The 18,615-nt window shown below is 35.4% G+C and overlaps 1 protein-coding gene across 1 annotated transcript in view; it reads left to right on the top strand.

Moving 5' to 3' along the window:
• The first annotated feature begins 6,889 nt into the window (after positions 1–6,889).
• Positions 6,890–18,615, top strand: part of LOC110104227 (adenylosuccinate synthetase, chloroplastic) — a 21,318-nt gene continuing 9,592 nt past the window's right edge. The window contains exons 1-3 of the mRNA XM_028697463.1: positions 6,890–7,454; positions 8,688–9,380; positions 9,536–9,847. Coding sequence (XP_028553296.1) covers positions 7,110–7,454; positions 8,688–9,380; positions 9,536–9,847 — 1,350 coding nt within the window. The 5' untranslated portion in view covers positions 6,890–7,109. The remainder of the gene's footprint in view (positions 7,455–8,687; positions 9,381–9,535; positions 9,848–18,615) is intronic.

The raw sequence follows: 18,615 nt of genomic DNA, 5'->3' as shown, positions 1-18,615 counted from the left end.
GGTCGCCGGCTTGGCGGGGCGTTAACTGTGAAGGTTGTGGAGAGGTTTATTGTTTGGTAAAATTAGGATAGGATTATTACCTTGTTGTTAAAAACACATTGTGGAATAAAATAATGCTATGATTGGGATGATTTGAAGGAACAATTATTACGCCCTCTGACCGGACGTAGAGCTACGTTCGGCCGCCAATAACATGTCGTCATGTGCTCTTACACTCTACTGCGCGGCCCGACAACTTGACTCGGACCGGAACCCGGGAATGCTATGTTCGCGTATTGCGAGGTATTGCTCAGTATTGCTAGGTATTGCATGACAATAACGAGAAATACCGCTCTGTGAAGACCAATACCGAGTAATAGAAAAACTCGGTACAACTCGGTATTTGCTCGGTATTGGTTATTGCCAAGCAAAATCGACCAATATCTAGCAATACCGAGTAATACCGAGCAATAGAAAAACTCGATACAACTCGGTATTACTTGGTATTTGCTCGGTATTAGTTATTGTCAAGCAAAATCGACCTATACGTAGCAATACCGAGCAATACCTAGCAAAATCGAGAAATACCGAGCCATCCTGGGTTAGTTCCGGGTCGGGTTGTCGGGGCGCGTGGTAAATAGTGAGAATGCGTGGTGCGATTCTGCTGGCGGCCGAACGTAGAGCTACGTCCTGTGACCGGACCAAATAAATGTTCGATTTGAAGGGGTATAAAACATTAAAAGGGGATTTACATACATACCATTTTATTTAATGCTATTTACATATCTAATATTTGAAATTTTAACATTACATGTCTACTACCTATAAAATAAATACAGGTGTATATAATGAAATATTAAAGTTTATAAGGTGATATGGGTTGTACGAATGAAATATATAAGTGATATATTTTATATTAAAATTTTATATGAATGTTATTAATGTAATATTAAAATTTTAGGCATTAGATATATAAATAGCGTGAAATAAAGTGTTATGTATATAAATCCTCCAAAAATAAAATTATTATAAATTTGATATAGCTATTGCATGTTAAGTGATTCATAATAATAGGGATAAAATATTTAACTAAACACTATAGTTTATACATGAAGAAAATCTATCACGTTTGACCTAATTAAAATAAATAATTAATATTTGTCATTTATTACAAATAATGAAATTTCTCATAATTGAGAAAGCTATTGTTATAATATAGTATAAATAAACGGTATAAAATAGATTCTATTATATAAGTTAAAAGAGATATGTGGTATAGGAGTTGTCATTAAGAGATCATTTGTTATATAAATGGATGTTATATTTGAGGAGGGGGGATTAGACACTAAGGCTTTGGTTAGAACAGGTTTTTGACAATTTTTTTGATAAGAAAAGTAATTAGTAAAAAAATAACGTGTGTTCACATTAGAGCTTTTCAATGCTTTCTTTAAATCTTTGCGTTTAAAAAGCTTTTTTTTAATAAGCAATTTTGAAAATGTGGTTGAAATTTGATCCTTAAAAAGTAAAAAATAAAATAAAAAGTTTAAGTTGTCCCAAATAAAGTCTTAGAATTCTAACATAAATTTGGGTGTTTATATCTAGAGTGAGAGTTGGAGTTAAAGGTATGTATCTATCTTATAAATGGAGGCATGCATCTTTGTTGTTGGTAATGAAGATGGGCATCAACCTCTGTGACAACTATGTGCACAAATCTTATAAATATTGGTATGCGCCAATGTTATTAGAAGAAACGGGCGACGGTGTCAGTGGGTGCAGGTGAAGTTGGGTGACAATAGTTATAAAATTAATACGGGAATGATAATTGGATGATCGTAGATAGGTTACAATGATCAAGGAATCGCAGTCTATCTATTACACATTCATGTTCAACATTTGGATTGACATATTCTGATTCGGTTGTAAAAAGTATCAATAAGAGGATTTGGGGAGGAAGAAGAGATTTTTTTAGTTGCTTCGGGTCATTTTCAGCCGTCGGCCCAGTCAAAAAGTTTAATTTATGTTTCCGTTAATGAAAAATACGAATAACTTTGTGCTGGTAAAATTTCAATGCGTAACAATTATATGTTATAGAAATTAATAATGCAAACATTTTGATTATTTCCTAAAAATTTTATAACTGAGGTTTTGAAATTTGTGGGGTTTTTTTTGAATAGAAAATCATCTTGATTCTCAAAAATAGTGTTGTCATAAAATAAAAAATTTAAAATATTATTTTACACAATCCTTGGTGATTTGGTTATTTTCTAAAAAATGTACATTTTTGTCTAGTAGAGTATTATGTCGCCTACCGTTAGAAAAAATTGTGCAATTCTGGCACATGCTCAATTATACTCTAATTGATATAATATGATAAAAATATATATGCATATGTGATTAAATAATATTTGTTGTGATAGTTATAAGCCATGTTCTGGTGTTATAAGCACAAAAAGAGTTATAAGAGGTTAGAATCCTTTGAGATTCTGTCTAGATCCAGGGAATGTGATATGAATTGTAATTTATTCATATGCTCGAAATTATTATTTTTTATAATTGGATAATTATTATGCTTGTAATACATTTCTCAGTACAATAATTTATTAGATTGTATTTAACTAATTTTAAATATTTAGCAAAACATTTAATAAAATAATTTTAAAAATTTATATCATTTTATGTGGCATGTTGAGATGTTGTAGCTCACTGTGATTTTGCTCCTGATTTTTAGGCTTAGGGGGAAAGGGAAAGAGCTTATGGATTAGCAATTCAGGACTGATCAGAGTTTATAGGTATTTCTCTATTTTAATTTTTATACAGTCATGATTAGTTATTATTATGTTCTATAGCTTATGCATGTAACCATGTATTATAGTGTAGTTACATTTTGATAAAATGAAAAAAAATATATATATATATTAAAGGTGAATTTTTTTTTAGTATTTAGATATTTTAATAGCTCAGTAGTTTATAGTTTATTTAAAATGAATATTGAAAAAGAATCTAAAATACTCTAAAACTATATCTTGGGATTTATCTGTTACAGCTCAACATGATAGGACATGTCCTAATCGGGTTTGGTTGTAATACAAGCGATAACAACCAACGGGTTGTAGTTAGATGACGACGATTGAGGGACCATGATCAGGAAAATGTTATCGAAGGATTATAATCAATGATTGGAGGATAGAGATCTAACGATGATTGTAAAATGATGGTAATTAGACGATGGTTGTCTGAAAAATAATGATTTGATGACAACAATATGGCAGTGATCTGGTGGAACCCCATGATTTTTTAAGCATTTCAACTCTATTGAATCTCAAGCTAATAGCTCTCGTCATATAAAGAGTGAGTGTCTATTTATAATTTTTTATAGTGAAATGCTCCATAAACATATCCATGAGGGATGTTGGGTTTGTTTGATTCATCTCATTGCAAAAGCTCAATCCAACTATAAGCATGCGTTATTATTTTTTTTTTTATCATACAATTAATATCCTAAAGTTTCAATTATGTTTGAAATGTTTGATATGGGCTCATCGGTACTTTGATCGGATTTATCTTCGTGTTGACATTTTATCTCAAGAAGATGTTCTATTTGACTATAATTTTCTTTTTAAATTAGAGTTTGGATGATCCTTAATTTAATCATAGAAGTTTTCAATTCAAATATGTATTGATATTAGTGTCTGATCAAGTCAATTTTTTTACAACAAGCCAATAATTAATTAGAATATAATTTCATAAGTTGCCATCATCATAGTAATTAGAAAATTTCTCAACTATTTTAATTTTTATTTTATGGTTCTTTATTTTCAAGGAATATCACAAAAGTTGATGAACTTGTTAATCATTAAGTTTGGACTATATATATATATATATATATATATATATATATATAGTGCCCATCACTGAGAAGGTAAATATTTTTATTCAAAAAAATTCAATTATAGAGTCGTCACTCTATGGGCCCGTCATGACGGCTAGCCAATATTCAATAGGGTATACCGACCTACATACAAATACGCCGTGTGTATGATGTTGCAATAAATTTTTGCATATAATATACAAATCGACATGCCAAATATAATTGTATAATTACTATGATTTACATGAATGATAATAATTTCATTTTACAAAACAGCAAGAATTAAAATTCCCCATCACATGAATTTAGTTAAATGAACAATAAATCAATGTAAAGTTAGTTCTATTACATGTTGATTTCATTATTAACAATAAATGAGATTTACTATATGTGTGTAATCATACTGAAGAATTTAATATATGACTCATAATTTAAGCAGCAATTGTCAAAAGAATCTAAATTCAGAGAGCATGATTGCGCTCTTAATAAAGAAGGTGTGCGTTTATCCCAAAATAAAGAATCTAACGTGAAATAATCCATGATAAAAACTAATAAGAAAATCATTTATGGTCCTTGGAAAATCTAGATTCGACGAACGAAAAAGGCGATAAAAAGGCTTTGAAACTCATTGTCTTCACGATCAAACTAAAAGGAGGGAATTATATTTGAGAGAAATATTTGACTTACAAAGGAGAGCTCCTCTTTGATGTCGGTGTTAGATCAAAGGAAGAAGAAGGTTAAGAACTTCTCATATGGCGGTTGAGAGGGACATAGCCGAAAAGGAAGGAGAAGGTAGAGATTTGACGGTTACTACGAAAGGGAAGGAGGACAGGGATTTTGCGGTTGTGGAGGAAGGTTTATAATTATGCCCTATGCTTCCTAATTGGTTTAAATGGCCAGAGGAAGGTCGGCGAGGTCGGGAGAATTTCGTAAGTCAACGAAATTGCGTGATTATTGCGATTGGAGAGAGAGAGAGAGTGAGTGAGAGAGAGAGAGAGAGAGTTGTGGCTAGGGAGGCATACGACCCGCTCGCATGTGAAAGAGGTGAGAACTACATGGTTCGTATGAGATAGAGGTGGAAGGGTTGCTTGGTTCATACTCAGACTCAACTTGACCAAATCGTTCCATTTATGCAACTATTACATAACTAGCTGCAACCACCACCATCGCTGGCTTGTAAACATTGTTGTTTGCCCCGATACAATCACTGATTGCTTGATAACCCTACCAATACCATCATTGGATGCGAACATCGACTGTCATCATTTTGTCGCCACAACAACTATCTTTCACCCATACTTAACCGTCGGCCATTGCTATAAGATACTGACCATCATCATTGTCGTTACCATCGCACCATCTCCATAGTTGCAAACCATCTCTATAGCCACCTTTACCATCGTTGCTTCACATACACCATCTCCTTTAGGGGTGTCAATTTTGGGTCACGAGTCGGGTTTGGGTTGAACCTGAAACTAACCCGGCATTATTCGGGTCAACTCGAACATAGGTCAATTTTCTAGACCTGAACCTGACCTGCTTCGGGTCCTGGTGAACCCAATCCGACACGAATGACCCGGTGTTAATAAAAAAATTGCTAGTTTTTGGATCCAAAAATGGGTCAATCTTCGCTTTTCGGGTCGAAAAGGGGTCAATCTTGGGTTGCCGGGTCAAAACGGGTCAATTTCGGGTCAAAGGGTCAACCCGAACCCGACCTGATTTTAGAAACGGATCAAATTGTTGAACCCGAATTCGAACCTGACCTATTTTTGGTTATGGTCAACCCAAACCCTAAATTTTCGGGTCGAGTTCGGGTCATGTTTTTGAGTCGGGTCCAATATTGACACCCCTAATCTCCTTGCCGCAATCTCTGTCAATGTCTTCATCAGCACTCTTTAATTGAATTAAATAATATTTAATAAAAATCTATGTTTAAGATAATGCATATATTTTTATTTGATATAAAAATATAAACAAAACAAAATATAAATAATGAAAACAAAAAAAAGATCCCATTAGCCCCTCGTGAGCATGCATATAACTCCTAAGATTTGTAAATAATAAAAGCATTTCAAATATATTTATATATAACTTTTCCCATTTTTAAGTTTGTTAAATAATGCTCCTTCTCTAGCCCTGATCTATGAAAAGTCTAAAAATTATATCAATAAATAAATGTACTATAAAAAGAATGCAATGAATTTGAAATACTTTTGTGTTATTTGTTCAAGTGTAAAATAAATGCCAGCGATTATTTATTTTTTTGCTTTGCATGAACTAAATTGAATACATTGTAAATCTCAAAGATGTTGGTGGTCCGTGGCTACCAGTGGCGACGGGTTGGATGGTGGATGGTGATTATGGGCGTGGTGGGTGGTTGTCGAAGGAAATGACAGGTAGTCAGCAAAAGTGGTGGCTGGAGACAACTCCAAGTGGTGGCTGGAGACAACTACTTGTTGGTAGAGGCAGTTGACGGTGGAGGTCGATGATGCTTAGTGAACAAAAATAGTTGTCGTCAGTGGTAGCGTGTGGTCGACATTAGCAGTAGGCAGTTGGAAGGAGTAATGTCGACAAATTTATGACATCTTTGGAAATTGATCACAGTCTATCGAATTCCAAATACACCAAATTTGTATTGGAGGGTGTATTCCAAATACACTAAAAATTTACGTTACATTTATTTTACTTCAAATCAAACATCAATATTATCAAAATTTTTACATTTGAAATGCTTCACAACCATTTTACTTCAAACCAAATAACTCTTTAAGAACATTTGACTTTACTTTGATATTAGTTTTAGATATATCAAATTTATATTATATTAACCTTAAAATAATTTAATAATTTTAAATCTTTAGGAAGATAATTTATAAAATAAATAGAACAAGTCATGCCTTGGGTGTAAGCCAAATGAAATCTGGTAAGTATCCTCAAGTTATTAAAAACTAATTTGATTTGTCCTTTATTGAATGCGATTTGATCATCATTATGGAGTTCATTGTCTGTTTCTATTATAAAAAGGTTTTGAACAATCTTTTTGCAAGAATGGAGAGAGGAAGCGAAGTAGCGAACGAATTCGGACAAATTATTGGTCTACTTGCAGGGCAGGGCTTTTATGCTCCGCGTTCGACCCATCAAGTTCTGTTTGTGTAGGGTTCCCAACTTCCCATTCCCGTCTGCGGCTTCATAAGCTTCACGCTCCTTTCATTTTCTCTCTCCATCTCTCGCTTTGCTCCCCATCAGAAGAGAGCGGAGAGCCATGAGCATCTGCGCTATCCGCCTCGACCCGGCTCTCACCTCCTTTGGCAGAAGGGGCGGCAATGGCGGAAATCGGGCGGCGGCTTCGGCGACATCGCAGGTGTTAGTGCCGTGCAAGGGGCTTGCTTTGCAGGAGAGGGCTGCAGTGTTTTCTCATGCACGCTCCTCACAGTGGCGCTTGGCGGCGGCTATCGCCGCGGTGGAGGTTGAGAAAGGCGACAGCTTTGACAGGCTTGGATCGTTGAGTCAGGTGACTGGCGTGCTGGGTTGCCAATGGGGTGATGAGGGCAAGGGAAAGCTTGTTGATATTCTCGCAGAGCACTTCGACCTTGTGGCTAGATGTCAGGTGAGCGCTTTCCTTTCCTTGTTAGTCGTGAAATTCCTCTCTGGAGCTTGTGGTTGAAGAAGCAGCTGCTTGTACATGGTTCAAGTTTCAACTTTTTATGGTCAATAGGTATCAGCTATTTATTGAAATGATCTTCTCCTTGGGGTTTATTTGTTTTCGTAAAATCAGTAGCGGTTTTGTTCTTCCCATCTTGTTTGCGTGAAATTAGCATTTCTGTTTAGTTTCAAATTATTGTTCTCTCACAACATATTGTTAGATGTTACCTCTATTTTCTACATTTGTTTTATAATGCATTTTTAACACGCTTGTGGAGAACTTTAAAGCCAAGCTTTTTAGCACTTTTTAGTTCGTTTTCTGAATCTGTTTCTCAAGAAAATTTATTTATTTCGACTGAATATGAAAAAGCATATGTTGTACTTCTAAGCTACAGAGCAAGTACTACAAGGGAACTTATATGCAAAGCATCATCTGCGAAACTATCTAGTTTTGGAGTGCTTATGTATTAGTAATTGGGAGTTAAGGTTGGTTCAAGATCATTGGTAAAATTGATTTATGAGCACTACGGCATTGTATTTGAATTAAGAGATATATTTGCCATAGTTCTTTGTATATCATTTGTAAACTAGCTGAACATAGGAGGACAACTTCTGTTCTTGCAATATCTTTCAATACCTGGAGCGACAGGGCAACACATGCCAAAGCAGTGAAATCTATAAGCAAATACAGTCTCTAATTCCGCTTTTACCATGCTTTTTCCATGGTTGGTTCCCAAGAGTGTAAGTTACCCAGCACATATGCAACAATCCAGATCAGCCGAAGCGGCAATGCAGACAAAAGAGCCTTCCAGAACTTTTGACCTAGTTACTTTAATATGCTGATCTTAGCAAATCTAAGCTAAGATTGCAAATGCATCTTCAAGTTGGATTTTTCTCACTGCATTAGTACAGCTTACATTTGCCATGTTGCCCAAATGCGTATCTATGAGTCATGTATTAACAGGTCAACATATCTTTAGATGGTAATGCTTATGAATGGTTAAAATAAAACATTTCATCTTTTTACTTGTTAAGTTTGATATCAGGTTTAATGAAGTCAAAATTTTGGTTATCTACTAGAAACTTTACCTTTTTAGACTTCTATTGTGATTTTATTGGCGTGCTTTTGAGTAAGGATTATACATTATTTTCCTATTGGATGGATGTCTAGCTTAAACTTTATTCTTGTTGCTTCCAGGGTGGATCAAATGCTGGGCACACAATCTACAATGCTGATGGCAAGAAGTTTGCTCTCCATCTTGTGCCTTCTGGTATCCTCAATGAGAAAACTTTATGTGTTATAGGTAATGGAGTTGTTGTCCACCTTCCTGGACTGTTCGATGAGATTGATGGCCTAGAGTCTAATGGTGTCTCTTGTGAGGGAAGAATATTGGTTTCTGATCGTGCACACTTATTATTTGATCTCCATCAAGTTATTGATGGACTTAGAGAAGAAGAGCTTGGGCATTCTTTTATTGGAACAACTAAAAGAGGAATTGGACCGTGTTATTCGAGCAAAGTTATCCGCAATGGTTTAAGGGTTTCTGATCTGAGGCACATGGATACATTTAGTCAGAAGCTAGAGATTCTAATGAGGGATGCAGCTGCACGTTTCAAGGGATTCAAGTATAGTGCAGATGTACTGAAAGATGAGGTAAATAGGTATAAGAAGTTTGCTGAACGTTTGGAGCCCTTCATTGCTGATACTATTCATATCATGCACGAATCAATAAAGAAGAAGAAAAAAATATTGGTTGAAGGTGGTCAGGCTACCATGTTGGATATTGATTTTGGAACTTACCCTTTCGTCACCTCTTCAAGTCCTTCTGCTGGTGGGATTTGCACTGGGCTTGGTATTCCTCCCAGATGCCTGGGTGACTTGGTTGGAGTTGTGAGTAGATTCCTATGCTATTTCGCTTTTTTATTCTTTATTGTCTTTAGGTTAATTTGATTTATTTGATAGGCCTTTTTCTTTTGATTATATGTTTTTAGTGTTTGTAGCAAGTCTTAATATTTTTTTGTCTACTTTTGGTTATTTCTCTGCAGGTAAAATCTTACACTACTAGAGTGGGATCTGGTCCTTTCCCAACTGAGATATTAGGTAAAGGAGGTGACATGCTTAGGGTGGCTGGAATGGAGTTTGGAACAACTACTGGTCGTCCTCGGCGTTGTGGATGGATTGATATTGTTGCATTGAAATATTGCTGCCAGATCAATGGTTTATCATCTCTTAATCTAACCAAGCTAGACGTCCTTTCAGATTTTTCAGAGATCAAGTTAGGTGTTACTTATAAGCAAATTGGTGGAAAAATATATGAATCATTCCCTGTAGACCTTCAAGCTCTGGAACAGATACAGGTACCTAATTTCGAATGTTGTGCTTTTGTTTTAGAATGGAGTTTCTGGTTTTATCGCTAATTTGATGCGAAAATCTTTTCTTTGTACTTTACATTTTGTCATAGATAGATAGCTATGATTGTTTCCATATGTAGTCCTAGTTATTAAAGGATAGCCAGGAGATAACAAAGACTAGACATGGTTAAGATGAAGGTACAACAAAGAAGTTAATGAATTGAATTAGCTAACACAAATTGTTAAGATTAATAGGGAGTGGAATATTAGTCCCACATTGCAAGTAACACAATAGTTGAGTATTTAAACTAGCATTATGATACTTACCATTGGTTTAAGCTTTTTGGTTAATGGGAGTTCTTAATATACCAATAGTGGTTCTTATTGGTTAGCTTAATCTTTTGAGTTGATGGGGGTCCATCTACTTATATATTGGTCTCAGCTTTATCCTTTGGTGCTTTTTTGTTTTGAACTCAATTTCATTGATTCCTTACACTCGAAAGCTATCGAGAACCTCACATCAATGGAATAAACATTTCTCATCAATATAGCATTTTGATGAAATGCAGAAAGTATTTTGCGTTCACGCATAGAATTACTTCCAACCCATAACAAATTAGTCAATAAAATTGATGAGGACATCAAAAGTATATCAGAGACGTGGATGATGATCGACGACTATGATCACGCCGATTTATTTTTGATTATTATTGTATTAGTTTTATGTTTTATGAGTTTTGTTACTTTCTTCCGTTTATACCCTTGCTTAAAGGGTTTAGTCGTATGTGTGCCCTAGGGGAAAGTATGTCTTTTGTTTTCATTCATTATGTTTGGCTATATATAAGCCACTTGTATCTTTTTGGAGGGGATGATGACTATATGAAAGCTTATGCACTTGTTTTAAAATTTCCTGTTTGGTGAGATTGGTAATCCTAGAGAGTGAGCTCTAGAGGAAAAGAAACACCCCAACAGCCGGTGTGCTTTTGGGTTATCATTTTTTCTCTCTTCTTCCTCCTCTAATCTTGTTTTCCAGCTTCTCCCTCCAACCAATAGATTCTTCATTGCAGTTTTCCACTTCCCTGCTCCAGTCCATCACTGTCCTGCCGCCAATCAGCCAACCAACTGCTAACTGAACAGTTCAAGTACTGTTTGTTGTCTTCTAGTTGCTCTATAGCGGCCAACAATCCCCAAATTCCAGCCACCATTCATCCTAGAACCCTCCTCCACCTTCCCCTCATCCTATTGTGCACCTACTCCACACTTTGGAAGCCCAAAAGCCATCTTTTGGGGACTCAACAGCCACCAAATCATATTCCCTGCTGAAACCCTTCATCTCCCAAAGATAATAGGAAAAGTCACTACCTTTTTTCACCCTCAATAAAGCTCCAAACTTTCATATTTCCAAAGCTGCCACCTCACTTAACTTTCCAGCTTTTGTTTATTAATTACAATCCTTGTAATAATACGACTTTTCCCCACCCAATACCCAACTTTATCCTTCATCTCCCCTTGGAATTAATTTATTTATGCTGCAATTACTGCTCCCGCAGCAGCCAAGGGAGGCATTAACCCCAACTAGGCCTTACTTTTTTTTCTAATTACCTCTTCCAACTTGCTGCCAACCTTTCCCTACACCCGAACACAAATAACTGCTGCTGTCCACTCCCTTTCCAGCAGCCAACACCACCATTTCAGTCAGCTGAAGGCAGCCACTACATCTACCAAAGCAAGGACAGAGGTTTACCTCTCATTCGAGTTCAGCACCCCGCATTCTTCTGAATCACAGGGCATTCCAACAAAATATTGTGTTGTCCAACCAACCAGAAAAGAGCACGTTGCTGTCCAGCAACATTCAGGAGGTGCATGTCATCTTCCCATTGGGTAAAACTCACCCGCCAACTCTTGTTCCTTCCTAGTCTAGTGCTCAATTGTGGTTATTTCTTGATTCATGAAGATCATGCTATTTTTCTCCGCTAAAAAACTTAGTGAAATAGAGAGTTGAGTGAGTGGATTCTCATAGTGATTAAACTCATTGTTAATATAGGGATATCTTGTTGAAAACCATTCCTTATGCTTTGTTTTGGAACTATTGATTGTTTGAGATTTTAACTTCATGTGTGTAGCTTGGCCTAAACTGAAATCACCCCATTTTGTTTCATGTCGTCGTTTAAATCACTTAAAGTTAATTCTTAGTATTATTTTCAACAAAGAACGCGTGCAAACTCTATAATAAACATCGTTGTTTCATTTAGTTCTACATCAAAAATATTTCCCGCCTGACTTTCAAGATCTAGCATCCTAACATATTGAAAAAAGGATACTTGCTGAACTGGATATTGTATTTGTATCAATATGGCTATTTTGAATTTCAAATATCTCCTTCAACAATCTTTTTTGAAACTTTTAATAATCTCATGAATCTCTAATTGTTTAAATCTCGCTTCATCAGTAACCCTACTTGAAAAGAGCACATTCTCTAGGAGATGTGCCGTACATCTCCTACAGATCATAAAAATAGTGTCAGTATGTGATCATCGAGACAAAGGTAAGCGTAAGTTGGTTGATGATAGAGTAGAAGTTGTTAAATAAAATACAAGAAAAACATGGAAAACTAAATTAGCTGAGTGCAATTCCACTAGCTCTTTCAATCATCATACTTGAAAGAAGGCAAGGAGTTCACATGTAGACCTAATCAATGGGCGGGCTGGGCTTATCGTCGGCCAGACTTTGCATTTTTTGTTTTGATCTTAGGTTGGGCCTAGCTAATGCATCTAATACTGCAACCAAGCCCAACTATTGCTTGAACATGGTGGGTCTACAGGCTAGTCAAGATTGAATATAATTCTTAACCTACGAAGAATAAGAATTTTTAAAACAAGTAAAAAGAAAACAAAAACAAGACATGTGGGTGTAAAAAATAAAATTAAAGAACATATCAACCAATAGATAAGCAATAATCATATACATATTTATCTTAATCGCTTGAGACTTCAAATTAAGATGCAAAACAATAAATAAGCCACCTTTTGTACTGTTCGACTTACTACAAGCTTGTTTCTCACTGCCATGCCTTGCCTTATTTACACCTAGTCCCTGGCTTTAAGATTAACTTCTACGGCTTTCTTTTTTCTAGTCTAGACCTAGCTTAAATAAAATTGCGCGTAGCCCACCCATGGAGGAACTCTATTCATATCCAGGAAATAATCTTGCATTCATCGCCATGGCATCTGTGCATTCATTCAAAGGTATATTTATGCAAATATGGCCAAGAATGTGATTAGGTTAGATTAATCTTTCGGTATGATTAGGTTTGATGAATCTTTTGGTATGATTAGGTTTGATGAATCTTTTGAAATAATAAAATATAAGTAAAGAAAAATAAATCTCATGATTTCCTTGGGGTATATATTTCTGTCTTAAAGAAATAATTAGAGTATTGTACACGACAGAGCTAACAAGTTCTAACAAGAAGTTTATGCTCAGAGATTTGACCCACCCCTACTATAGGGTGAGCCATACAATGAAATGCTACCAGAAATCTATGTGGACTAAATTTAAAGATGACATGCTAGAAGATGGGCTCTCAAGAAAAATTATTTGGGGCAAATATTGATTGATTTGTACGACTATTGAATATATCAAATATGAGTACCAAAAAGTTGGACACATGAAATTGATTATTGCTAACATGTAATATTAGGTGATTGGCATCAATCGACTAATCTTTGCTTTGTCAATGACAACTTCTTGAGCGACTTGTAACATATTAAGACCCTTTGATGGCTCCTCACAATCTACTTTTCTCAACAAGCCAATACAATCTAGGCGATCAAGCCCAAATTAATGTTGACTGCTACTTGCATGGATGAATGGTTCAAATCTAGTTGGACATGAGATATGGAATCAAGTTATAAATTAAAGTCAAGTTATATAAGACAAACCAAAGAGGATGCCCACAGCTTGGAGCTCATGATTGACTTGGCCACTCCATTGTTTGACTAGTCATTCCTAGGAATCACCCCTGCGAATACTTAACTTTATTTAACAAGGTCCTCATCTGCTTGTGGGTGGAACTCTTTAAATAACTTCTTGAAAAATTATTTAGGTGGGAAAATTTAGAACAATACGTCTATACGACTTCCACTTATAGCGGCGAATCAATACCATAACCCAAGTAACCCCCTTGTATAATGTGGAATGCTTCGCTTGACTCAAACGAAGGATACGAATTGAAGCACCAAAAGTTGCACAAGATAAGGTTTGGTTGAGGATATTTACTGCTCCTTTGAGATAGTTTGAAAATTTATGTGGGACTAATAAGATAAATATTGTGTACAAAATTGAAAGTGCTATTGGCATAACAAGAGCATTGATATCATTAACATACATCATAGATGTGACCTTTGAGGTGATAAATTGCACAGAAGATCAAATATCTTATTCGAAGCTCCTTATTTATGATGGAGTAGGTGATCTTTTAGGTAACATCAATTATGCATGCAAAAGCAATGCATCTTGAAGCTTTGTGTGAAAAAAATTATGGAAGTGAGATCTCCTCCATGAAGGAGATTGTTACATTTGAATTATGTGAAGAACATGTAGTCCTTAAGGGTGAACTATGATATAGTTTAATCCAATTTTTTAGGTGTATAGTTAACAACTAAAGCTTTGCAACTCAAACCTTAATGAAGCCCTATTAATTATATTTTTTCTTCTAGCTTTTTTGTTGTGACTTACCGCTTCTTGAATTGCTTGAGTTTGTCATTTCTCTCCTTAAATCTATATACCATTCGAACGCTCGTACCAAATTTAGACATCATCGTTTCTTGTGCTATCAAGAAGTTGAGTTCAGAGTTTGACACCATAACAAAAATTGTGATTTCCATCTAAGGGGTTGCTCATTGGATCGTGATTCAAAAGGGAAACACAGTGATTAGAGATACTTTTCCTTAGCACTTGGAGCCTACAAGCATTAACATTGAGGTTGTTCAAGAGACGACTCTTCCATAGCCTGTCCTCCCAAACAAGAGATCAATAGTTGAAGATTGTGTGGATGCTCTCCCTTTCTGGGCAGAAAGATACTGCTTACGAGTTATGAGGAACCATTGCCACAAATGTTGAAAATTTGTTTGCTAGACTTCTATTAGGTTCTAATTGGCCAACACATCCTTCGATTTAAGGCTTTGATGGCCCTTCACACATCTTGGATATGGTCAAGTGCATAATTCTTTTGATAACTTCAAAGGAACTTGCACTATTGTAGTTCTTGAAATCTTACCCTTTGAATATCACATAATATGAAGAAGTTAGAAAGCTATTATCAGCTCAATTCTTGAGCTTATAGAAGCTGAAAAAGGGATTGCCAAACTCTACTTTGCCTAAGGCATGGGGAAAGCAAATCTCTTTGTGCCTACTTTACTTGGTTGAACTAAGAGATTTTTGAATTGTTTGCCCTTAGCCCCTTTTTTGCCAAAATGGCTTAGTTTCTGGATTAAGATACAAATTTCAAATTCACAGTAGCGAAGAACATACTGAAATCCATACTTGTAATCTTGGAGAATGCCATTAAATATATCAACACTGAGGAGTTCTAAAGGGGTTTCAAGTCCTCAATGAAAGAATCAAGCATGACCGAAGTAAGAGCAAATAGTTTCATGGTAAGCGCTCCAGTGGATTCTTTGGGAGACACTCATTGGGTTCTTGGAGAAGTATATTTTGCTTATGTTTCATTTGTTCTTTCTCACACTTCATCCCATGCAGGTCTTTCGAATCTGACTTTGCTTTCAACCATCCACTAACAACTACAATTTTGCTTATCCAAGGATGAGAACTTCAAATATCTTGATAGGATATGAGCTCCTCTCATAGGATGGATCCAAACAAGTTCTTCCAATAACACAAAGACCACATCTATAAGATGAACCTCAAGTAGTTGTTGTAGCAACTCTTAAAAGAGGGCCGTCTGAAAAGGTTCTTGGTGGATGCTTTCCAAGATTGTCCATGGGATCCACATGGGAATCATTTAGTTGGCATTGACGCTATCCTTGTGGGAGTTGTAGTTGAGGCTTCTTCCATCGAACCTGAAGTGGATTTGGGTGAATGGCGTAAACTTATTTTGAATTCACAAAACTCTTAATATTTCTACAAAGGAAGACCTTCCTGCTAGTTGCAATATTTATAATGACATGATGTTGGTAGAGGTGTTGTTGAACTGATTCAAAATTTATCACATCCTTGTAGACTCTTCGGAGTTCAACGGGCATTCTCTTTCTTTATGCCATGGATGGAATTGATGCTTGAACCTTTAGCCATGAAAATGTCTCTTATTGGGTTCTTATGAGAGTCTAAAACCTTAAGAGGGGGCCATCCCTTAATATTCTTTTGGATTGACAACCATTCGCACTAAATAAAGCTGCTGAATTTCACAAACTTTTGAACTCCATCATATCAAGTCATCTTTGCTTAACCTTTACTCAAGTCCTTATGGGTTGCGGTCTCAACTTGCTACCCGATCATTATTTATCCGACTCTTATCGATATTGATATGATCAAGAGGGGGCTAGTACAGTATAGGATGCTCTACCTCAGTACTATCTGACCACCAACATGTGGTTTGCTGAATACAGTGCTAGAGAGATTTGATAAGGTCATTAGCCAAATGAGGGAGTGACTGTGGTACCAACATATGCAAAAGATTCTATGTATGCTTTTTAAATAAGCTTACTCTTAAGAGGTAATTATTTAATCGAGATTATTAATTTGTTACGTATTGCCTCTACATTTTTGCTTGGGATGAGTTCAAGATACTTGTGTAGACTCTAGCATCTATCATCAATTGAAAGTATGATCGAATTGTCAACCCTTCAAGCAAAAAAAATGGAATATGGTAGATGAGATGGTCAAAAGCCATCATGAGAAGTGCACCAGGTTTAAAAGCAACCATCATTTTACAGGCCCACTTTCCCAAGTCATCATGGATAGGTCTCTAATGTTGTTATAGTAAAAAGAATAATGACAAGTAGAGGATGTGCATCTATTTCACTAACCTCAACCAATCATGTCCTAAGAAAACTTACCTTTTGTGGATCAATGATTCCCTTGTTGAATAGGAATTTGGGTATCTTATCGTGCTTTTAAGATGAGTTATCAGGTTATCATCAAAATATAATGAAACTAAGAGAGGGGAAAACTAGCTTTATTTCGATCAAGGTTATGTTTTGCTTCTGTGCCATGCCATTTGAATCGAGTAATATCGACGAAACCTGTCAGTGCTTCATGTATAAAATCTTTCACTATCAATGTGGAAGAAACCTAAAAGTGCACATCAACAATCTTCTTGTGAAAAGTAAGATACTTGAGGAGCATCTATCATATGATTCTAAACCATTTTAATGTTAAGGAAGTTCAACATGCATCTGGATCCAAAAAAGTGTGACTTTGGTGCTTGTTTAGGGAAGTTTCTTAGCTTCTTCATTTCTTCAAATGACATTAAGCCTGATCCTTACATGGTAAAATCATTTTGGAGACAAGATCTCTACATGAGTAAGGAGATTTGCTGATTGACTAGCCGGATTGTGAGCCTTAATTGCTTCATATCTTGCTTAGGGAAAAGTGTATGTTTACCTTCAAATCTGTATGGAGAGTTAGTTAGTGGAGCAAAGTGGACTGATAAATTCGAGAATTCATTCTAGAAGCTGGAGAAGTACGATACCAAGGAACCAATTGTTCCAGTAAGAAATAGTGGAGGTGGACATCATGAAATGTTTTCATAGATGTTGAAAGAACAACATTGTTAGTTCTTCTCAAGTGATAATCTTTTTGTAAGGAATTAATCAAAACATATTGTTGAAATAGTCCACGATGATGATATAGTTGAATTCATGTCGAGTCTCTAATAGTCCTTCCAAGAAGTCCGGTAAGATTGACACTGAAGGGTAGATAGGTAGGAGAAGTGGCTTGTGGAATTCCATCTTTTAGTTTGATAGCTTCAAAATGCTATAAAAAGACATCCTTTCACAAAAACAGATACATAAATATTGTAGTTGATGAAGATAAAAATGAACCCTTCATCTGAAATTTCTATGGCTAACACTACACACTGCTGTCTCAATTATCACAAATCACACCACACACTACTGTCGATCACCTCCTTCTATTAATTTTTATGAATGATTTCGAACCACCGTCTGGATTAATTATTCTGTAAGGTCACCAGACGGCATTTAGAGACGAATGAGAGCATGCCATGTGGTGAAAAAAATTGTGTATCACCACGCAGATTTTGATTTCTCCTATTTTGTAATCGAATACTGCATTGAGAATAAAGTACGATCTCGAGAGGCCGACACAATATTCTACAATGGATTCAATATCAAAATAGGGTTTTGAAAATTGATATTTCTATAATCAAACATAGTTCAAAGAATAACATATCATCTTAAAAGATGAACATGAAATTCTATAAAATATGTTTAAAGATAGAAATACATTTTTTTTAAAAGTTTATTCATTCTTTTATTTACATATGGCAATAAAAATATTATATCATCTTAAAAGACGAACATAACATTCTTCAAGATATCCAAAAGCGAGAATGAGTTTTATAAAATTCATTATTTCTAAAGTTGAATATAACAAGTATAATATTATATTATCTGAAAAGATAATAATAACATTCTACAAGTCTATTCAAAATTAGAAATAAGGTTTTAAAAATATCTACGTTCCCAAAGATTCTTCCCTTGTTTTATATGAATAAAACAAGGTTTATTTTA

This window comes from Dendrobium catenatum, unplaced genomic scaffold (genome assembly GCF_001605985.2).
Source record: "Dendrobium catenatum unplaced genomic scaffold, ASM160598v2 fragScaff_scaffold_938, whole genome shotgun sequence".
NCBI lineage: Eukaryota > Viridiplantae > Streptophyta > Magnoliopsida > Asparagales > Orchidaceae > Dendrobium > Dendrobium catenatum.
Note: the sequence above shows the minus strand (reverse complement) of the source record. Positions and strands in the feature narration are given on the sequence as shown.